Consider the following 24,461-nt stretch of genomic DNA (forward strand, 5'->3'; position numbering starts at 1 on the left):
AGATTATCTTCTGTGTCTGTGTTAATTGGTTTCCCTTTTCTTTGTTGAAGAGGGTTTGTGCAGTCTTTCTGCCTAGTCCCCCATCTTGCCAGAACCTCCCTGTATGTAATTCTTCTGAATGGATTCAAGAGATGTATGACTTGTTTTGCAAAGCATTATGACTTGAGTTCAACCCATACTACCAAAAAAAAAAAACTATAATTTTTCATTTTCCTTGTTGTGTAGTTCCACTATATGAATATACCAGTGTGTGTGTGTTGGTTAAGTGCTTGGATGCTAACCAAAAGGTTGACAGCTCAACCCACAGGAGAAAACCACCTCCATGGGAGAAAGATGTGGCAGTGTGCTTCCATAAAAATTACAGCCTTGAAGACCCTATGGGGCAGTTCTACTCTGTCCTATAGGGTCACTGCAAGTTGAAATCAACTTGATGGCAATGAGTTTATGGTAGATTAGCTTGACTGATGAGCGTACTTGTTTTCCAAACTGTACATGAGTTTTGCCTGAGGAACTAAAATAAATAGATAGATAGATAAAATACATACATACATACATACTTTGAAGTCCTATTTCAGACTTGAGAATAAAAAATTCTGGGACTTGTATCTAAGAACTTACTTTACCTGGCTGTCAAAGTGGTTATTATGCAGTTAGATTTATTCAGGTAGATTAGAGTACACTGCTGATGAACCTAGAGATTCCTTGGCCATAAGCTGTATGACCCTCTCTCTACACCTTCCCACTAAGGAGGGGGCTCACACATACTTGTTGTTACCCTTAGGGGAAGGTCTGGTTAAGAATATAAATACATTATACCCAGTTTAATTTACTATTAGAAAAGTAGGCACTCTGGTGGCATAGTGCCTAAGGCATTTGACTGCTAACCAGAAGGCTGGTGATTGAAACCTACCAGCCACTCCTCGGAAGGAAGACCGGACGATCTACTTCTGTAGAGATACCGCCTCAGAAACCCAAGGAGGGGTTGCTATGAGTCAGGTCCGACTTGACCGCAGTGAGTTTGGTTTTTTTGGTATTAGAAAAGTAACATTAGAATATACTTTGTATTCCATCAGTAGAGATATGGAGGTAGCGATTGATTCTTTTAAACTGCATGTGTTGTTGATTTGTTAACGATTATAAGGAGCTCTGGGCATAGTTGTTGAGGTATTTGGCTGCTAACCAGAAGATCTGTGGTTCATATGCACTCCACAGGAGGGAGATGAGTCAATCTACTTCTGTAAAAGATTTACAGCTTTTGAATCCCAATGGGGGTTGCTATGAGTCAGAATCAACTCAATGGCAGTGAGTTTGGTATTTTGAGAGCCACTTAGAATTTAAGCTTTTCTGCTCTTAATTTATTATAACTTAGTTGTTGGCTTATTACAGAATGCTTGTGATAAAGAGAAGGAACTGGTGGCTAAGTGGTTAAAGCATTTGGCTGCTAATCAAAACATCTGTAGTTGGAATCCACCAGCCATACCGTGGGAGAAAAACAGGCAGTTTGCTTCTGTAAAGATTTACAGCTTTGGAAACCCTATAGGGCAGTTCTACTCTGTCATAAAGGGTTGCTATGATTCAGAATTGACTTAATGGCAGTGGGTTTGTGATAGAGTAACAAACTATTGTATGGCATGTGTGACAGCTTAAGTATCTGTTTTATAAAAGGGGAGGTGGGAGAGATTAAACTTTTAAAGTAAAGTATATCAGATGTACCTGCACAGTCAGTACAAATATATTGTGGGCCACAAATGCTAACCATTTGAATTTTCTAGTTGTTAAGTGCCGAGTCAACTCCTACTCACAGTGACCCTATGTACAACAAAACAACTGGTCCTGCTTCATCCTCATGATCTTTGCTATGCTTTGAGCTCATTGTTGCCACCACTGAGTCAGTCTGTCTCATTGAGGATCTATTAAAAGAAATAAAAAGAATTAGGAAAAAATAAAAAAGTAAAAAGCAGGAAAAATTAATGTTCATAAAATATATTCTTTAGTCAGTATATTCAAAATATTCTCATTTCAATATATAATCAATATAAAATTATTAAGAGTTTATTTACATTCTTCATGTCTTTAAAATCTTCTGTGTATTTTACACTTACAACACATCTTAATTTATATTAGCAACTTTTAAGTGCTATAACCACACATGATTAGTGGCTATCACATTGGACAGTAGAGGTATGTACAGAAAATTGCTCATATGATAAGTTTATGGTTTGATACACATTTTGAACATCTGAGAAATCCATGCTCTCCTATTCCAATAAGAGGAAGAACATTTATAACATAGGAAGGTAGAGGAAAAACAGAGTTGTTAAAGAGATAGGGTGTGAATTTGTGAATAACATGTTAAACATTTTCTTAGCCATGTTTTCATTCTAGGCACACTTAGTTAAAATGAGAAAATGGTGAGATGAAATTCAATTTTAGATCTAAAAGGAAATGCATAAGACAGAGAGCTAAGAGGTTTAGAGCTCAAATCTGCCATGCTGTTTCCTTTAAAATGACGATAACATTTGTCTCATATGAGTATTGTGAGGATAACTTAGATTTTATGAAATGTAATAAAATTCATTACACAGAATTGGAAAATGTTAGTACTCAGGTCTCTCAGATACTTGGTTTATGCAGGAGATCCAAAAAACCAAACTCACTGACGTTGAGTCGGATCCGACTCATAGCAACCTCTCCTTGAGTTTCCAAGGTTAGGTATCACTATGGAAGTAGATTGCCCGATCTTCCTTCCACAAGTGCTGGTGGATTTGAACCACCAACCTTCTGGTTAGCAGTCAAATGCCTTAGGCACTACACTGTGTAGTAGACAGATGTAGATAAATGTTTTAAATGCCATAAATGGAAAAATCAGAATTCCTAGTTTCTCTTAATAATATAATCACACCTGAACTATTTTCTGGTTTTTTTTTTCTTATTAAATAACCCATGAAATACATAAACTTGTGTCTGAATCTTTAAATGATACAGTTCTATTTCTAGACTAAAAAGCAAAAGCCAAAAAGCACACAAACCACAAAGAAATCTCAATTCGGAAGGACACCATACATGAAGATAAAAGGCAAGCTATAGACTGAAAGATACTATCTGCAAACTATTAGTTTCAAATATATAATGAACCCTTTAAAAATTAAATATGCAAAAGACAACACAATAAGAATGCGCAAAAATTTAAAGAGGAAACAGAATGTCCAATAAACATACAACAGACATTCCATCTTCACAAGTAATAAGGGAACGCACAAATTAAAAAAGTAATGAATATTATTTTACATCCATCAACTTGGCAAAAACTGAAAATCTGACAGTACCAACTATTGTGAAGATGGAGCAGTGGGAACTCACACTGCTTGTGGGAGTGAAAACTGGTCAAACTGTTTAAGAGAGCAAGTTAACGATACAGCTAATCAAGTAGCGAATGCTTAACACAAATTCTGCATCCAGGCATTTCAGGTATGGAATACTATACAGCAGCTAAGTAGATGAGGAAGCACTACATGCATCAACCTGGTTAAATGTCAGTAACATAAGGTTAAGTGAAGAGAACAGTTGCAGGAGCTTATATTCAGTCTTACATCATTTTATAAAGTTCAACATTAAGTATGTTGAAAAGTTATGTTATTGTAAAGTAACACATTATGTAAATTACACAGTTGGTAAAAGTATGAATAGGTGCTTGAGAAAGCTACAAACCAATTTAAAGCTAGTGATTACTGTTGGTGGGGAAAATGGATGGAAGAGAATCAGAAAGGTGTTTCAGTTGTACACGTACAATATTGGGATATTTTAAGTCTCACTTCCTTCTCTCTTACCTCCTTCCTAGAGGCAACCACAGGAGCTCTGGTTGCGTAGTGCCTAAGGCACTTGACTGCTAACCAGAAGGCTGATGGTTCAAACCAACTGGCGGTTCAGACTCCTCAGAAGGAAGGTTGGGCAATCTGCTTCCGTAGTGATACTTCTTGGAAACCCAAGGAGGGGTCTCTGTGAGTTGGGTCTGTCTCGACGGCACATAACAACAACAACAACAAGAGGCAACCACATCTAACAGTTTATTGTCTAGTTTTCCGTGCATGAGCATATGGAAGTGAAATAGCATGCAGTTTATAGCATGGGCTCTGGAGTAAGGATACCTAGGTTTTGAATCTTTCCTGGTGCTACAAGATGGTTTGTGAGGATTAAATGAAATCATCCTTGCACTTAGTACTATTGTTTGCTGAGTACTTAGTGAAATGTTGTTGTTGTTGTTAGGTGCCGTTGAGTCATTGCTGACTCATAGTGACTTTATGCATAGCAGAACGAAACACTGCCAGTCCTGTGCCAGCCTCGTGATCCTTGCTATACCTGAGCCTGTCGTTGCAGCCACTGTGTCACTCCATCTCGTTGAGGGCCTTCTCTTTGTTTGTTGACCCCCCACTTTACCAAGCATGATATTCTTCTCCAAGGAATGGTTCCTTCTGACAACATGACCAAAGTAGGTGAGACAAAGTCTGGGCATTCCTGCTTCCAAGGAGCATTTTGGCTGCACTTCTTCCAGGACAGATTTGTTGGTCCTTTAAGCAGACCACGGTACTCCTAGCATTCTTCTCTAACACCGCAACTCAAAAGCATCAACTCTTCTTCGGTCTTCCTTATTCATTGTCCAGCTCTCACATGCATAAGAGGTGATTGAAAATACCATGGCTTGGATTAGGCCACTCTAGTCTTCAAGGAGACGTTTTTGCTGTTCATCACTTGAAAGAGGTCTTTTGCAGCAGCTTTTGCCCAATGTAATACTTTGTCTTGATGTCTTTTGACTGCTGCTTCCATTGGTGTTGATCGTAGAACCAAGTAATATGAAATCCTTGACAACTTCAATCTTTTTTCCATTTATTGTGAAGCTGTTTGTTGGACCAGTTGTGAGGATTTTCGTTTTCTTTATATTGAGGTGTAATCCATACTGCAGACTGGAGTCTTTAATCTTCATCAGTAAGTGCTTCAAGTCATCCTCACTTTCAGCAAGGATAGTTGTGTCATCTGCGTATTGCAGGTTGTTAATGAGTCTTCCTTCAATCCTGATGCCATGTTCTTCTTCATATCCAGCTTCTCAGATTATTTGTTTAACATACAAGTTGAATAAGTATGGTGAAAGGATACAACCTTGACGCCATTCCCTTCTTGGTTTTGGACCATGCAGTATTCTCTTGTTCTGTATGAACGACAGCCTCCTAATCTATGTACAGGTTCTTCATGAGTATAGTCAAGTGTTCTGGAATTCCCATTCTTCTCAGTGTTATCCGTAATTTGTTATGATGCACACAACTGAATGCCTTTGCATAGTTAATAAAACACAAGGAAACATCTTTCTGGTATACTTTACTTTCAAGCAAAATCCATCTGACATTAGCTATGATATCCCTCGTTCCCCTTTCTCTTTTGAGTCCAGCTTGCATTTCTGGAAGTTCTCTGTCAATATACTGCTGCAACCGGTTTTGAATTATTTTCCGTAAGATTTTACTTGCATGTGATATTAATGATATTGTTTGACAGTTTGCACATTCTGTGGGATCACCTTTCTTTGGAATAGGTACAAATAGAGATCTCTTCCAGTTAGTTGGCCAGGTAGCTGTCTTTCAAATCTGTTGGCATAGAATACCAGAAAGATCTTCCTCGTTCTGTGCCCTCTACTGATCTAGCTTGAATTTATGGCAGTTCCCTGTCAATATACTGTTGCAACCATTTCTGAATTGTCTTCAGCAAAATTTTACTTATGTGTGATGTTAATGATACTGTTTGATAGTTTCTGCATTTTGTTGGATCACTTTTCTTTGGAGTGGGTGTAAATATGATCTCTTCCAGTGAATTGGCCAGGTGGCTGTCTTTCAAATTTCTTAGAATAAATGAGTGAACACATCAGTTTTTTGGAACATCTCGATGGATATTCCTGTTGCCTTATTTTTACACTAATTCCTTCGGTGTAGCTTGGACTTCTTCCTTTAATACTGTTGGTTTTTGATCATATTCCACTTCCTGAAATGCTTGAATGTCGACCAATTCTTTTTTGTATGGTGGCTGTATACATTTATTTTTTGGTAGATAAAGGTTGTTTGTCAACTTGGCTGTACTATAACTTTGAGTAGTTTGGCGGCTGGATGCACTTATTCTTCATGATGAGATTGGATGTGGTGTAATCAACTTCTTGGAATCTGCTGTGAGCAGCAGTTGCCTTTAAGGTGTGGCCTGCCTCCAGTATATATGCTGAAGCTTTTAGGAACGTCTTTAGCTTTTTGGTACATTTTGGACCATGTTGCCTGCTGATTTGGGGATTATTCCTGGACTTGAACCAGTGTCTGCTTATCTTGGGATTGTGCCATTTTACCTGCTGATCTTGGGTTTGTCAGCCTCAGCAGCCAGCAGCTCCATGAATTATGAGAAGCCTCCAGCTCCAGTAGGCCTGGAAAAAGAGGCAGAATGGTAGCTCAAGGTCAAGGGGCCTCTACCCAGCCCCTGGAACTGGCACTCTGAACTTGGACTTCTAGCCTCCGAAACTGTAAGGGAATAAATTCTTGTTTGTTAAAGCTATCCATTTGTAGTATTTCTTACAGCACACTAGAGAAGCAAGACACCTTCCATCTTCTTTTGGTGCTTCCTGCATCGTTCAGTATTTTGCCCATAGAATCCTTCAGTATTACAACTTGAGGCTTGATTTTTTTCTTCAGTTCTTTTAGCTTGAGACCTTTGCACATTTTATTATAATACTGTACTTTGTCTTCTTGAGTCGTCCTTTGAAATACTCTGTTTAGCTCTTTTATTTCATCATTTCTTCCATTCTCTGTTCAAGAGCAAATCAGAGACTCTTCTGACATCCATTTTGATCTTTTCTTCTTTTCCTATCTTTTTAATGACTTTTTGCTTTCTTCATGTATGATACTAATTTTATCCTACAACTTGTCTTCTGACTGATGATACTGAACTTCTTCTACATTGGTTCTTTCCACAGATACAGTCTGTTTGATTCATGTGTGTTTCATCTGGAGACGTTCACATTTATAGTCACCATTAATGCTGTTGAAAAAAAGGTATTTGCAATAAGTTATTGGTATTGCAAAAGTCTATCATGGGATCTTCAGTGTCATATCTGTCACCAAGGCTGTATTTTCAAATTATCGATGCTGCTTTTTTGTTTCCATCTTTCCCATTCCAGTCACCAGTAATTGTCAGTATATCTAGATTTCATGTTTAGTCAGTTCCAGATGGCAGAATTTGGTAAAAATCTTCAATTTCTTCATCTTTGGCTTTAGTGATAAGTTTGTAAATTTGAATAATAGTAATATTAACTGATCTTCATTGTAGGTATATGGATATGATCCTATCACTGACAGTATCATACTTCAGGATAGATCTTGACATATTCTTTTTGACCATGAATGCAATGCTGTTCCCCTTCAATTTGTCATTCCTGGCATAGATGACAATATGATTGTTAGATTCAGAATGGCCAAAAACGATCCATTTCGGCTCACTAATGCCTAGGACATTGATCTTTATGCATTCCATTTCGTTTTTGACAGTTTCCAGTTTTCCTAGATTATCCTTTGTACTTCCCAGGTTCTGATTATTAATGGATATTTACAGTTGTTTTTTCTCATTTTGAGTCATGCCCCATCAGCAAATGGAGGTCCAGAAAGCTTTATTCCATCTATGTCATTAAGTTTGACTTCATTTTGAGGAGACAGCTCTTCCCCAGTCATATTTTGAGTACTTCCCAATGCTAGAGAGGAGCTCATCTTCTAGCACTATGTCAGACAGTGTTTCACTACTATTCATAAAATTTTCCAGTAATATATTGGACAGTGTTTCACTGCTATTCATAAGATTTTCAGTGACCATTTTTTTCAGAAGTGGATGTACTCATCCTTCTTTCCGGTTTGTCTTAGTCTGGAAGCTCTACTGAAACCTGTCCACCATAGGGTGGCCCTGCTGGTATTTGAAATACCAGTGGCATAGCTACCAGCCTCATAGCAACAGTCAAGCCACCACAGTACAATAAACTGACAGACACTTGGTAGATTGACCTGTGGCTTTAGGGAACATAATTTTCCCAGTCCATCTGAGTAATTACCCCATCCCCATTTGCCTGTCAGGCCCCATTCTTTTGCCTCTTGGACATGGGAGCCCTGCCCCCTCAGCTTTGGATAGCAGCTCCTGTGCCATCACCTTGGCACTCACGACAGCCCCACACTCTGCACCCAAGTTAGTGAAGTTCCAACTCTGTGAAGTTTAAAACGCAGTGGCCGTACCTTTTGAGACCAAGCAGGATATGGTTCTACCCTTTAAGATCCTGAGATAGTCCTACCCTTTGAGACTGAAGCAGCTCTGCTTTCCATGCTCCTTGTCTCTTCAGCTTTTGCTTTCTTGTCCTCTTGACTCCTCAAATCTTTGGGCCTCTTTGGCTGACCTGGCCTCTTCCCTGCTTGGGCGTTTGTTTAAAAGCTCTTTAGCTCTATTGATATGTGCCTAGAAGTATCCCACTCTCCAAGGAACCCTTCACCTGAAGACACTCTCTCACTCAGTAGGTCAACAAGCTGTCTCTGTCAACAAGTGACCAGAGGTACTCTACTCCAGCAGGAAGCCTCATCATACCTAAAGGCACTCAATTGTCTCGCTTCATAAGTTGGCACCTGCACTGTCTTGTGCCATTCTCTTGGCTCTGCTGCCACTGTTTCTTTGATACTGTGTCTCACCTTCTGCACTGTCTTCAGTGTTATAGCTTTCCTCATTTCTGAGCCTTCACTAGAATGGCCTTTGACATCCATAATTCCAACACCAGTCTCTTCAAGGCATTCTAGGCTTTTACCATTAGATACCTTAAAACTCTTCCAATCTTTACCCATTATCCAATCCCAAAACCACTTCCACATTTTAGTTATCTCTTAGAGCAACACCTTGCTCCTGGTGCTGTCTCCAATTTTGTCTTCATTATCTAGTGCTGCTATAACAAATACCACAAGTGGATGGCTTCAACAGTCAAATTTATTCTGTCAGTTTAGGAGGCTAGAGTTTGAATTCAGGGTGACAGCTTTAGGGAAAGGCTCTCCTTCTGTGTTGACTCTGGGGGAAAAGTCCTTGTCTCTTTTCAGCAGGTGTGGGCTTGGCATTCTTTGGAGATCTCTGTGTGTCTTGCCATCAATCTTCCCCTGAGTCTAGGAGGTTCTCAGTGCAGGGGTCCTTGGTCTAAAGGATGCCATGCACTCCACTCCTGGCTCTTCTTTCTTGGTGGTTGTGGTAGTTAAGGTTATGTGTCAACTTGGCTGGGCCTGGTTTTGAGTGGCTGGGCAGTTGGTAGTAGTTATTCCCTATGATGAGACTGGCAATCAACTCCATGGTGGATTCTGCAGCAAGCAGCTGAGTAGCTGCTTTAAGGATGTGGTCTGCTTCCCATATATAAGGAGGAGCTTTGGGAATGGTCTGCAGCTTTTGGCACACTTGAACCCTGCAAACAGCCGAGTTGTTGAGCAGCCTGCCATGTTGTCTGCTGTTCTTGAGACTCTTACTGAACTTAAACCAATGGCCTGCCATGTGGTTTGGTAATATTGGGACTGTGCCTTTGTACTTGTCTACCTTGGGTTTGTCGCCTCAACACCCAGTAACTGCCTGGGTGAAGAGATGCCTCCAGCTTCAGTGGGCCAGGAGCAAGAGACAGAGCTGAAGCCCATGGTCAAGAGGCTTTCCCATTCCCTAGAACCTGGCACTTTGATCTCAGACTTCTAGCCTCTAAACTGTAAGAGAATAAACTCCTATTTGTTAAAGCCATCCCATTGTGGTATATGTCTGTTAGAGCAGCAGTAGAGGTAACCAAAGCAGTGGTAGTCAGGTCAGGTCCTTCCTTTTCTGCTTGCTTCTCTTTCCTTTTAGCTCTTGTAAGATAAAAGGTGATGCAGGTCACATCCAGGGAAACTCCCTTAGATCAAATCAGGGCTAGGGCTTTGAGTATGGATGTCATATCCCAGTCTAATCCTGCCTCATTAACAAAATAAACATAACCTAATGATCTTTAACATTACCTAATCCTGCTCAGTCTTCCTTCCAAGGAGTGGCTGGTGGGTTTGAACTGCCAGCCTTCTGGTTAGCAGCAGTCAGATGCCTGAGGCATGATGCTACCAGAGCTCCTTTTTGGTTTTCTGGTTTAATCCTGCCTCATTCACCACAGGCAGAGATTAGGATTTGTAACACATAGGATAATTATATCAGATCACAGAATGGAGGACAGCGTACAATACTAGGACTCATGGCTGTGGCAGTTAAGGTTGTGTGTCAACTTCGCTGGGCCTGGTTGAGTGGCTGGACAGCTGGTTGTAGTTATTCCCCATGATGAGACTGGTAATCAGCTCCATGGTGGGATCTACCATAAGCTGCTGAGTAGCTGCTTTAGGGATGTGATCTGCTTCCCGTATATAAGAAGCAGCTTTGGGAATAGTCTCTAGTTTATGGTAGGCTTGAACCCTGCATGTAGCCATGTTGTTGTTAGCAGCCTCCCATGCTCTGCCGATCTTGGGAACTTTCAATGAACTTGAATTAATGGCCTGCCATGTGGTTTGGTTACATTGGGACTGTGCCTTTTTACTTGTCAACCTTGGGCTTGGCAGCCTCAGCAGCCAGCAGCTGTCTGAGTGAAGAAAAGCCTCCACCTTCAGTGGGCCAGGAACAGGGAGCAAAGCTGAAGTCCAAGGTTGAGGGCCTTTCACCCAGCCCCTACAGCCTAGAACTTTGAACTCAGACTTAAAGCCTCCAAACTGTAAGATAATAAACTCCTGTTTGTTTAAGCCATCTCATTTGTGGTATATTCCTGTCAGAGCGGCACCAGGTAACCAATACAATGGCTTAGCCAAGTTGACACACATTTTTTGGGGACACAATTTGATCCATGCCACTAGGATATAACTTTCTTTTTTTCCCCAAAAAATGAAATCCAGTTGCCCTGGTTAACTTAATTGAATAACACAGCTTTTTTCTACTTATGGGAAATGTGTCTTTTTTTTTTTCCTGTAATGGAATATATTCCATTAACTTAATTGCCCCCTACTGATGAACACACCACCACTTGTCTGCAAGTTTGTCATACTCTGGTGGCTTCTGTTATTGCTGTGATGCTGGAAGCCATGCCACCAGATTTCAAATACCAGCAGGGTTATCCATGGTGGGGAGGTTTCTGTGGCACTCCAGACTAACACAGACTAGGAAGGGGAGGACCTGGTGATCTACTTCTGAAAACACTGGCTAGTGAAAAGCTTATGAATAGCAACAGAGCATTGTCTGATAAAGTACCAGAAGATGAGCCCCTCAGGTTACAAGGTAGTCACAATACAACTGGGAAAAAGTGGCCTCCTCAGGACCTTCATTTGCTGGTGTGGCATGACTCAAAATGAGAAGAAATAGCTTCAAACATGCACTGAGAATTGAACATGGAATGTATGAAGTATGAATGTTGGAAAATTGGAAGTTGTATAAAATGAAATGGAATGCATTAAGATCAGTATTTTGGCCATTAGTGAGCTGACATGGTCTGGTATTGGTCATTTTAAATCAGACAATCATATCATCTCTGCTGAGAATGAAAAATTAAAGAGGAATGGTGGTGCATTTATCATCAAAAAGAACATTTCATGATCTGTCATGTAGTACAGCACTGTCAGTGATAGGATAATAGCCACACAGCTAACAGAAGACTAGTAAACTTGACTACAACTGAAATTTATACACCACCTACTAATGCCAAAGATGAAGAAATGAAGATTTTTACCAACTTACACAGTCTGAAATTGATCTAACATGCATTCAAGAAGTATTGATTTAGGAAGAGAGCGAACCTCCATGAAGAGAGAAGGGGGTGCCTCCCATCTCTGCTCCGACATCCTCCCTGAGTCCCAGCAGCAAGACGGCAACCACGCACCGAGCTGCGCCTGCCACAGCCCATGCTGCCGTCGTCAGTGAGGCCGACATGACAAGATGCTGCATGCCCGCTAGGCCAGATTTCCGCTCATCCCCAGCTCCTGGGGTCGTCGCCCCTGCGTTGCCATCTGAGATGCGGTAGTATTGCCCCTGCTGCAGCAGGAAAGAAAACAGAGAGTCCTGGGGACAGGTATTGTGCAGAGGGCTTGAGAAGGGGCCAGGTTGCGAGGGCAAGGGTATGAGGGAGGACAGCGGATGGCCGCTTTTCCAGTTGCTGCCATCCTCCGTGAGTACAGACAGGCCTTGAGTTCTGCGAACTGGTAAACCGATGTCCCGCCTCCGCGCAGGGGCTTCTGGGAATACGAGTTTCCTTTTCAGAAGTTGAAAAGCTGTTCTTGGCCTGGACCCCAAGCCTGGCTGGCTACGGAGAACCCGCCTTAGGTAGAACGTGATTTTTGTGTTTTACGATAGCTTGACCGGGCACCCTAAGGTCACTTTCTCTACATTGTCAGTTCTGCTGACCTAGTGATTTAATAGTATAAACCTTTTCTATATTGTGCATGGAATTATGTACGATGTAGTGAGGGAAACCTTCCATGAATTACATTATAGAGTATACTCTATAATTTATAAGTAAAAGAACATACAGGTTTGGAATGTATTATGGTTTTTCTTTCAGGAACTTTATGCCTCTCCAGAGGCTAGTTATTTGTAAAGATTTTTATCAAATGACATTCTCTGACAATAAAATATGTTTAAATTCTAAAAAAAAAAAAAAAAGTATTGATTTAAAACAACAACAAAAAACGTTGATAATTACTGGTGATTGGAATATGAAAGTTGAAAACTTAGAAGGATTGGTAGTTGAAAAATATGCCTTTGATAATGGAAACACCACTATAGAAAGCAGAGAAGCTCAACATTATCAGTCAGAACAAGGTCAGGGTCCAGCTGTGGAACAGACCATCAGTTGCTCCTCTTGGGTTCATGTTGAAGTTGAAGAAAATTAAAACAAGTCCATGAAAACTAAAATAAAACCTTGAGTATATCCCACCTGAATTTGGAGACCATTTCAAGAATGGATTTGATGCACTGAGCACTTATGACCAAAGACCAGATGAGTTGTGGGATGACATCATGGACATCCTACATGAAGAAAGTAAAAGGTCATTAAAAAGGCAGGACAGAAACAAAAGATGAAAATGAATGTCAGGAGTTATTCTGAAATATCTTTTTGCTTTTGAATACAGAGTAGCTAAAGCAAATGGAAGAAGTGATGAAGTAAAAGAGCTGACTGTTTCAGAGGACAGCTTGAGAAGACAGACTTAAAGTGTTATAATGAAATGTGCGAGGACTTGGAGTTAGAAAATCAAAAGGGAAGAACACGCTTGGCATTTCTCAAGTTGAAAGAACTGAGGAAGAAATTCAAGACTCGAGCTGCTGTATTAAAGGATTCTATGGGCAAAATAAGATGCAGGAAGCATCAAAATAAAAAGATGGTGGGAGGAATACACAGAGTCAATGTACTAAAAGGAATTGGTTGACATTAAACCATTTCAGGAGGTACCATGTGATCAAGAACCAGTGGTATTGAAGGAAGAAGTCCAAGCTGTCCTGAAGGCATTGGTGAAAAACAAGGCTCCAGAAATTGCTGAAATACCAATTGAGATATTTCAAGAAAGGAATCAGTCATCTATGGAAGTAATCATCTATGGAAGTAATCAATCATCTATGCCAAGAAATTTGGAAGATAGTTAGGTCCCTGACCAACCGACCAGAAAAGATCCATATTTGTGCCCATCTTTAGGAAAGGAGAAGATCCAATGGAATGTGGAAATTATTGAACAATGCTATTATCACACACAAGTAAGATTTTGCTGAAGATATTTCAAAAATGGTTACAGCAGTGTATTGACAGAACTGCAATAAAATCAAACTGAATTCAGAAGAGGGCAGGCAGTAAGGGATATTGTCACTAATGTCTGATGGATCATGGCTGAGAACAGAGAATACCAGTGTTTTATTGACTATGCAAAGTCATTCAACTGTGTGAAATTATGAATAATATTGTAAAGAATGTGAATTCTAGAACGCTTAATTGTGAGTATGCAGAACCTATACATAGACCAAGAGGCAGTTATTAGAACAGAACAAGGTACTGTGTGGTTTAAAATTAGGAAAAATGTGTGTCTGGGTTGTATACTCTCATTATACATATTTGTTATGTATGTTGAACAGATAATCCAAAAATAATCCAAAGAGCTGGACTGTATGAAGAGGAATATGGCATCAGAATTGGAGAAAGTTTCCTTATCAACTTGTGATAAGTAGATGGCTCAACCTTGCTTGCTGAACGTGAGTAGAACTTGAATTACTTACTGATGAAGATCAAAGACTATGGCCTTCACTATGGATCCAACTTCAACATAAAGAAAACAGATATGCTACAACTGGACCAATAAACAATATCATGATCAATGAAGAAAAAATCGACATTTTAAGGATTTCATTTTACTTTGATAGACAGTTAGTACTTATGGAACCAGCAATCGAGAAATCAAACGATGGATTGCATTGGACAAATAAGCTTCAAAAGACCTCTTTAAAGTGTTAAAAGCAGAGATGTCAGTTTGAGAATTGAGCATCTGACTGAAGCCATGGTATTTTCAGTTGCCTCATGCATGCAAAAGCTGGACAGTGAGTAAGGATGATTGAAGAATTGATGTATTCGAATTATAGTGTTGGCAAAGAATATTGGATATACCGTAGACTGTCAGAGGAGCTCTGGTAGCATAGTGTCTAAGGCATTTGACTGCTAACCAGAAAGAAGGCTGGTGGTTCAAACCTACCAGCCACTCCTCAGAAGGAAAATTGGGCAATCTACTGCTATAGTGATACCGCCTTGGAAACCCAAGGAAGGTGTAACGATGACTGAGATCCGACTCCACGGTAGTGAGTTTGGTGTTTGGTTTTTGTAGACTGTCAGAAGAATGAACAAATCTGTCTTGGAAGAAGTACAGCCTGAATTTCTTTAGATGCAAGGATGGTGAGACTCCATCTCATGTACTTTGGATGTGGAATCAGGAAGGACCAGTCCCTGGAGAAAGACATCATGTTTGGTCTAGTAGAGGGTCTGTGAAAAAAGGGAAGACTCTCGAAGAGATGGATTGACACAGTGGCCGCAACAATAGGCTTAGCATAGCAATAATTGTGAATTTGGTGCAGGACTGGGCAGTGTTTTGTTCTCTTATATATAGGGTGGCCATGAGTTTTGAAGCAATGCAATGGCATCCTAACAACAACAATCTAAAATGATTGTTCATAAGTATTTTCACGTGCAGCCTTGCAAAAGGCTTCTTTTGTTTAAAAGGATGTGTGTTATAAGTAAGAGTTAAAATGAACTAAGATTTTTTATTCTTGCTTCTTTCTTCCTCCCTGTGTCCTGCCTTCCTCTGCCTATCCCTCTCTAAATAATGAGGGGAATTAAACAAAATTTTCTTTTAAGACAGCATTTCAAATGGTAGGTCATGTAAATAGTTGTCATTGAGCCACAGTAGTTTTGAAAAAGAGACATGAAATCTTTTTAGTCTCAATTTCTTTCCTTTTAGAAGAAAGTTTGTATAAAAGGTTGATTTTTATCAACTGTGTATACTAAATCCACATAGGGTATTTTTTTTTTTTATCATGTTATTAGATCCAGGAAGTAGCCTTTGGTTGATGTTTTGTTGAACAGAATGGCAGCATTTGACAGATAACATCTTTTTAAAAGTCTTGCCTGTAGCAGTCACGGTTGACCTTTAGATACTCCGTGGAAGTCTTGGTTGGTCCAGTAGGAAGCAGCTGTGGAACCCGCCACATGCTTTGGAGTCAGTCAGGCTTGGGTTTGAATGTGAGTAACCAAAAAAAAAAAATCCCAAACTCACTTCCATGGAATCGATTCTGACTCACAGCAACCCCCATTGGGTTTCCAAGGCGGTAAATGGTTACAGAAGTAAATTTGAACCACCGACCTTCTGGTTAGAAGTCAGATGCCTTAGGCATTGCACTGCCAAAGCTCCTTTAGAATGTGATTACAACATCTTACTCAAAATGACCTTCAACTAGTTACCTAAATTTGTTGAGTAAAATGAAGGAAACACTTTGTTCTCAGGTGTGGATTAGTCAATAAGCAACATAAGCATGGGTTTACTTGTGCCTTGTTTTTTAGTGGTTTTTCTTTCTTTCTTTTTTTTTTTTTTTTTGGTAGTTACAAAACTGGATAACAATTTCATCTCTTTTTTTTTTAACCACTTTAAAGATTCTGCTTCTAGATAAGGGTAGGATCTGTCTCTCTCCTAACTCCATAGCACCTTCCTACAAAATCAAAACCTCTTTTCAAATTTATAGTCCCTGACAGGGGCAAGTACCTAGTAAGCAGGGTAATCGTGTGCTTACTTAGGAATTAGTAGTGAGCACTTTTTTGTTGTTGTTTTTCTTTGCTTATTTTTTTTTAAAGAAAGTGAACAGTTTCACATGTTTTTCACCATAAATGTGGTAAAACCTGTGGTAAATTATTTACTACTGATTAGTAAGTAAGCACAAGTAAGCCTGTGTCTACCTTGCTTATTGGGTTATCCACCCCTCTTGTTCTAAGGACTAACTGAGTAATCAGTGTTAAATGTCCAGCACATCATGAATAGCCATATAAATTATAGCAATTAGTCTTCAGGGCAGAAAGTGACTTTGTCAGACATACTTATATGTTCTTTTTTGTTATCTCTCCCACTCTATAGTTATTTGCCTTCCAACTCTATCCCACCCATGAAAGAATGACAAAGATAAGGTTTCAGTTCAGGAAAACTTTACATTTAAGATCTTTAAAAACAGTTATTTGAACATCTGTATGAATGTATGTATTCTAGTCTTTACTATGCAAAGAAACAGATGATCTGAAATTCTCCTTCTGGATGCCCTGTAGATTTTTTCTTGACATGAATTATGCTGCTCTTCCTTCTTAGAATTTCCACTATTATCTGCCCATCCAAATCCTTCTTGTCCTTCCAAGGCCAATTGTGGGGCCTCAAAACTGTGTTCCCCCTTACAGTGCTTTTTCTAGGTGAGAAGAACGAGTGTGCCTTCCTCTGGATTTCCTGATGGTTGTGCCTTATGAGTTGGAATCATCCGGGGCAGAGTGTTTGGTGGTTTTGTGTGTGTGTGCCCTCATGCACACATGCACACCTTAGCGCTTAAAAAATTGTATTCTAGTTTTGTATCTGTAACATACTTCTTTTGTTCTTAAGGAACAAACATGCCTCTTTGTATCTTCTGCATAATTGTCTTGGCAATTAGTACATTAATGTGTGGATCTCAAGCTGTATTACTTTAGATAAATCACCTAAACCCCGAGACTTAGTTTCCTCATTAGTAAAATGTGACTTTCCACCTGTGAACATTCTCTTACCAGGGTCCCTGGGACCCTGAGCAGGAGTCCTTGCCTTCTACTGACAAAGAATTGTACAGGAGAGGCAAAATGTCCACACTAACCAAAGTTTATTAAAGAGAAAATAGAGGGGAGGGTCTCATGAGGGAGAGACAGAGGGGCTTTCACCTATGCTAGCCTCTAACCTCTCACTGAAAAAAAGAATTCCTAGGGTTTATCAAGGGTTTTAGGCAGGAATAAGGCATTATCTTTATTCCTAAAATGGAGGGGGGTGGTTCAGAGGAAAAAGGTGAGGTTATGAAAATCAGGTGTGTACGTAGGAAGTAGCCAAGATGGATTCCACGCAAAGGCTGTCGGAACAAAGATGGAACTCATCTCAAAGGCTGCTAGAAGGCTTTCCATGACTTATTCTGGGATGTTGTGCATGCCTGATGGCTGTAGAGTCTGGGTCTAGTCCTGGCAAGGGATTCCTATTCTTGACTACATCTGGTGGAAGGTCACTTGGTCAGTCAAATTGAATTTTACTGAGCTTGCTCTACACCTGGTGAGGTACTTGAAGGACAACTCAGAAGGTTTACCAGTATTTTACAACGGTCAAGCTTGTAGGCCTCTGAAATGTAATTTATTTAGTGTAAGGGTCTACTTTGTTAATCACTGGTAATTCTCTGTGCCAGCAGCAAGAATACTGAGTCAGAGAGGCTGCTTGATTCAGCCAGCCCTACCGGTCTCAATTCTACTTAAACAATTCTCACCAAAGTTACCAGTAAAGTTGTAATTGCCAAATTCTGTGGCTAGGTTTTCACTTTATGCCCTATGGCATTTGATGATGACCACAGCTTCTGTTTTACTTTTTTTTTCCCGCTTTTATTGTGGTGAAACATACACAACAAAACATTAGCCAGCATAACAACTACCACATTTACAGCTCAGGGACATTGATGACATTTTTCATGTTGTGCCACCATTACTGCTGTCCTTTTCCCAAATGTTCCACCACCATTACCATAAACTCAATGCACCTCAAACAAAGCTTTCCCTTTCCCTCTCCCTCCTACCTCTGGTAACCACAGATAATCTTTGGTATAGATCAAAAAGCCAAATTCACTGCCATTGAGTCGATTCCAAGTAATAGCGACTCCCTTTGGGTTTCCGAGGTGGTAAATCTTTATGGCAGTAGATTGCCCAATCTTCCTTCCGAGGAGCGGCTGGTGGGTTTGAGCCACTTTAGGCATAGTAATAACCAGAAAGTTGGCGGTTCAAACCTACCAGCCACTCCTCAGAAGGAAGATTGGGCAATCTACTTCCATAAAGATTTACTGCCTTGGAAACCCAAGGAGGGGTCACTATGAGTTGGATCTGACTCGATGGCAGTGAGTTTGGAGTTTTTGGGGTGTGTGTGTGTATGTGCATACATATGTTTGTTGTTATTTGCCGTCGAGTTGGACCTGACTCATAGTGACCCCTCCTTGGGTTTCCGAGGCAGTATCACTACGCAAGTAGATTGCCCAGCCTTCTGGTGGATTTGAACTGCCAGCCTTCTGGTTAGCAGTCAAGTGCCTTAAGCACTACGCTACCAGAGCTCCTGTGTGTGTGTGTGTTGTGTGTGTGTGTTGTTGTTTGCTGTCGAGTCAGCCCTGACTCATAGCGACCCCTCCTTGGGTTTCCGAGGCAGTATCACTACGGAAGTAGGATTGCCCAACCTTCCTTCCGAGGAGTGGCTGGTGGGTTTGAACCGCCAGCCTTCTGGTGAGCAGTCAAGTGCCTTAGGCACTATGCTACCAGAGCTCCTGTGTGTGTGTGTATGTATATATATTTCAAATCTAGGAATTTCCACTGCACACCCCTCCCATCCCTGGTAACCAAAACTGAAAGTTTCCTCCCATGTATAAACCTTTCCTTGACTTTTTACAGTAGTGGACTAATACAGTATTTGTCCTTTGACCACAGCTTCTTGAAATTCTCTCTTGAGCCCCTCTTGTCTCCTACTCCTTCTAATGTCAGATAGTTCTTCTCAGAAGAGCACTTCTGCTTCATCCTATTACTTGGCCTTGGACTTAACCATTGGGAGTCTATAGGATTCTGTCCTATACTGTGCCCATAGTAGGTGCTTTATAAATATTTGTTAAATTAAGAGATATCTGAAAGTTGTTAAAAAGTAAGAAGCTATGTGGATGTGAGTAGTTATTAATATCAAGAATATTGCTTTTTTCTGGTGTGTTTACTTTTATATCTTTTTTTTCCCTCTTCAATTTTTAAACACTGTTAGAACTGTTTAGGAGGGAAAAAGTGCTTGGAATCTTTTGGAAAGACATTTTACTTGTATTGAGTCTAACCATTTTAAAGAACAATGGTCTTTTAGAAATGTACAACAATGTTCAAGTTGTCTTTTTCCTTGTAATGCAAGGAAAAGAACATAGTTGTCTGTATCTTTAGGCAGAGATATCTCTATGAATCTATAGAAACATCTACATGTAGATGGTATGATTTCTTCATAATTTAGGTGCCTGAAACGGTGTGTTTGTTATATGTATATTTGCCACTTCATTACGTCAAATAGGATTTTTCTTTTGTTAAAGATTTTAAAACGTGTTCTTAACATTCTATGAAGGATTATTTCATGCAAAAGAAATGGAGACTTTTTCCTAGTCTTTAAATACCATAAGGACTTACTCTTTTACTTTCTTTTTGCAAAAGAAATGTTCTATGAGGAAAAAGAGCAGCAGCAGTACTGCTATTACGTATTTCATTTCTGCAAATTCTTAGCAGGTAATGAGGAAATTTGAAAATTGACATTTTCACTCCATACTTTATGCAAGTTACTTACTTTGTCTATTAACTTTCTACACTTTGCCTTGGGAGCTCTGGTAGCATAGTGCCTAAGACACTTGACCGCTAACCAGAAGGCTGGCAGTTCAAACCTACCAGCCACTCCTCAGAAGGAAGGTTGGGCTATCTACTTCCGTAGTGATACCGCCTCGGAAACCCAAAGAGGGGTCACTATGAGTCAGGGCCGACTCTACGGCATATAACAACAGTTGCCTTGTAAATCAATCCTTGATGTACCTCAGAGCTAAGATACTTGGTTTCCACTTTTTCATGAGTAATAATTTTTATACCAGCACACTCCCCTTCGCTTCTACTGCAACCCCACTCTCACCCCCACAAATGGCTACAGAACTCCTAATGGAAAAGAATGAATTTGACTAAGTTCTTGGTCCCTGAGCTCTCATACTCTCTGGGATCTTGACCATATGCCAAAGCATTTTTGGAGAACCTCTGAACTGTTATTTCTTAACCACTTTCAGAATTGCCTAAATAATTAAAACCATTTTCTCTTTCCTTTAAACCAATAAGATTACCCTGTGCTTTCCGTTTTTTCTATTCTGTACCCCCAGTGTCCTTGATTTTTCCAGGTGCTCTTCATGCCTCTTATTGCAGTGTAGCCAAGTATAGCACAAGCAGTATGAATTTGACTGTCACTTTGAACATGAGACTTTCATTCCTGGGAAGACCCTGATTTTTGTTTTTGTAAACTGGAACATCTTCATTTTATATACCTTGGGATTTTTGTCCTGAGAATTTAAATGTAGCATCATATGAAAAATTTAGGTCTATGTTGCTAATATGAAATTTTAATTTTTCTTTACAGGTCAACTTTGTAGTGTGCCAACTCTTTGCCTTGCTAGCAGCCATTTGGTATTGACCTTATCTCCATGCAAGGAAAACTAGCTCTTTTATAAGACATGTAGTTGCTACCCTTTTGGGCCTTTATCTTGCACTTTTTTGCTTTGGATGGTAAGTAATTATTTTGATCATATTTAAATGGATATATTTGAGATTTGAATGTGTAGAGAGATATACTATGTGGGTTGTTCTTACTTTCACTTACAAGATTTTCTTTCATAGGCTATCCTTTATTTTTATTTTTAATACAATAAGGTAAAAAGTGGGGCTATCAGTTTTTACAAACCTCAAGCTCTGCAAAATTTGGTTTTCGGAGAGAACTATTTAATATTTATAATGCAGGAAAAAGGATATAAAGATATTTTATTCTGTTATGAGTAGTATTTCCATCTTTTTGCAAATCTTTTATGCCAAGACAAATAAACCATTTAAAATATTGTGGGTTTATTTTTTGTTTTGTTTTGTTTTTTGCTCTGAGCAAGTAGCTTTTAGGCATCTGGTAAAGCTTATTAATTATCATTTTTTATACTCCACCATTAATGAAAATCCGTTGTTCATTTATTTTTGGTGTGGAGGAATGATTTAGGATGGGAATTTTTTTTTTTATGACCCTTCAGATAGAGTGTGCATGTGTGCTACTTTTAGTCAACTCCCTTTCTGAGTTGACTGGGCTGCCCTGAAAGCTTTAAATACAGAAACATCATATTTCCAGTTTATTGCAGTTATGTGTGTTAGAAGAAAACAGAAGAGCTCACTGTCATGGTAAAGCAGCAGAGACTCTCAGTGGAAGTTCTTCTCTTTAATTTCTTAAGAGTTGCATTTCTTAAGTGAGAGCTTATGCTACTTGCTCATTAGCCATACTATTTATACACTTACACATAAGGATTTCTAGGTTGATTTTCTGTAGGAGCTCTGGTGGCACAGTGGCATTTGGCTGCTAACCAGAAGGTTGGCAGTTCAAACTGACCAGCTGCTCTGCAGGAGGAAGGTGAAGAAATCCACTTCCCCAAAGATACACATCTTTGAAAGTGCTGTGGGTCACTGTGAGTTAGTATCGACTCGGTGGTAATTGGGCTTGGGTTTCTGTAGATTGTTGTTTCAGATGAGAATTCCCTGAGAGAAAAATGCATTCATGTGATCTGTGGTTTAGTAGTTTCTGTTGTGGTGTGTAAAATCTTCAGGACTTTGATAATGCCTCTGTTTGTTTGAGCATGTTGCTTTTGAGTTTGTGAGCGTTGGAATAGAGCAAGTCCCCAGGTTACAAATGTCCCATTTATTAGACTTACAAACAACTAGTATCAGCCCTTTAATGTTATGTAAGTTTGCCCTCACTTTGATAGAATTGAACCAACCCCTACCTGCAACACATTCTTCATCACAATCACCTTCACTTGTTGCAGGTACAGCTTTTAAATCATTGAAAAGGCTGGAGCCTTTTCTTGCACTATACAGGAAGGCTAAATGGGTCAAAATTAACTCTATGGCAGTGAGTTTTGCTTTGTTTCTTTAATTAGTATTATTTTATTATTAATGCACTTGTTCTGACTGACCTACAAATTCCACTTAAAGACATACTTAGGAATGGATCTCTTTTATAACCCAGGATTGTCTGTATATTGATGTTTCTTAATCTAGTTTTTGCTTCTGATAATTCATATATATCCTACAAAGTAATGAAATATCAGAGATAAATTATTCAGCCTTTACATATGTGCCATGTGACCAGCCCTGAAATAGGTACTGCCAGTGGTGTATATGTGTATAATACTGATCTTTAAGTATAATCTCTTAAAAATAATTTATATGGTATTTTTTTGTTTTTAATTGTGATTTGGGTGAGAGTTTACAGAACAAATTCGTTTTCCATACAGCAGTTCATACACATTGTGTCTCATGACACTGACTGCAATTCCCTACAATGTAACAGCTCTCTTCCTACTTCCTCCCCATAGTTAACCTGTTCCTTGTTTCCTTCCCTCTGATGTGCTTCTGCGCCACCCCCCCAGCTGTCTCCTTGTGCATACACAGCCTTTGTATTTTCCCATGATTGATCTCTCCAAAGGGAGTATATCTACCTGATGTAAATGTTCAGCCCATATGCCTCTCTTTAATTTGGCTGGAAGCCACAGGAATGAGTACAATTCCAGACCTGAAGGGCAGCCAGAGGCCATAGTCTCAGGGATCTCACCAGGATTTATCAAACCAGCAAACCTGGTCTTTTTTTTTTTTTTTTATGATTTTGGGATTTGTTCCACATTGTTCTCTCACTCTGTCCAGGATCTCCTACACAGATTATGGTCTTTTTAAAATCCTTGACAGCATCACATTTATGTCATCAAAATTTTCCAATGATAATTATTTAAACTTCTTGTTAATCATGCCACAGGGTAGTATATGTTTTTTAAACTTTTTATTATGGAAATTTTCAAATACAAAAGTACAAAACATAATAACTCTTTGTGAACTGGAATAGCTGGAGAAGTATTCTTTTTTAAAAAAAAATTTTGATTGTGGGAAATTCACACAGCATAAAATTAATTATTTTAAAGTGAAAAAATTAAGTGGCATTTAGTACATTCACAATATTGTGCAACACCATCTCTAATTCTAAAACATTCTCATCATTGAAACATCTAAACATCATCATTGAAACATCTAAAACATTCTCAGTTGCTCTCCATTCTCCTGTGCCCTTATCCCTTATCCCTTGGCAGCTACCAGTTTGCCTTTTGCCACTGTGGATTAATTTGTTCTGCATGTTATATCCATGGAATCATGCAATATTAGATTTTTATATCTGGCTTCTTTCACTTAGCATGATGTTTCCAAGGTTCATGCACATTGTAGCATTTATCAATATTTCATTCTTTCTATGGTTGAATAATACTCTTGTTGTTTGTATATACCAATTTGTTTATCTATTTATCCATTGACAGACTTTGGGTTATTTCTGCCTTTGGCTGCTGAGAATAATACTACTATGAACATGTGTATACATATATTTGTTTAAATACTTGTCTTCTTTTGGGTATATACCTAGAATGGAATTACTGTGTCATGTGGTAATTTGTTATTTACCTTTTTGAGAAACTGCCAAACTATTTTCCACATTGGCTGAATTATTTTACATTCCAGTCAACAATATACGAGGATTCCAGTTTTTACACATCCTCACCAACATTTTTTATTTTCTGTTTAAAATTATTAGTGCCATTTTACTGGGTGTGAAATACTCCCTCATTGTGCTTTTGATTTGCGTCTCCCTAATGATTAATGGAGGAGCTCTGGTAGCATAGTGCCTAAGGCACTTGACTGCTAACCAGAAGGCTGGTGGTTCAAACCCACCAGCCACTCCTCGGAAGGAAGGCTGGGCAATCCTACTTCCGTAGTGATACTGCCTCGGAAACCCAAGGAGGGG

The 24,461-nt window shown here is 39.4% G+C and overlaps 1 protein-coding gene across 1 annotated transcript in view; it reads left to right on the forward strand.

The window, feature by feature from the left end:
• The window catches only part of MBOAT2 (membrane bound O-acyltransferase domain containing 2), a 341,490-nt gene that overhangs the window by 86,856 nt on the left and 230,173 nt on the right, over positions 1-24,461 (forward strand). Inside the window, 1 exon segment of the mRNA XM_007935117.2 lies at positions 21,009-21,154. Coding sequence (XP_007933308.1) covers positions 21,009-21,154 — 146 coding nt within the window.

This window comes from Orycteropus afer, unplaced genomic scaffold (assembly GCF_000298275.1).
Source record: "Orycteropus afer afer isolate SDZICR_OR568_19922 unplaced genomic scaffold, OryAfe1.0 scaffold00025, whole genome shotgun sequence".
In the NCBI taxonomy this organism is placed as follows: Eukaryota; Metazoa; Chordata; class Mammalia; order Tubulidentata; family Orycteropodidae; genus Orycteropus; species Orycteropus afer.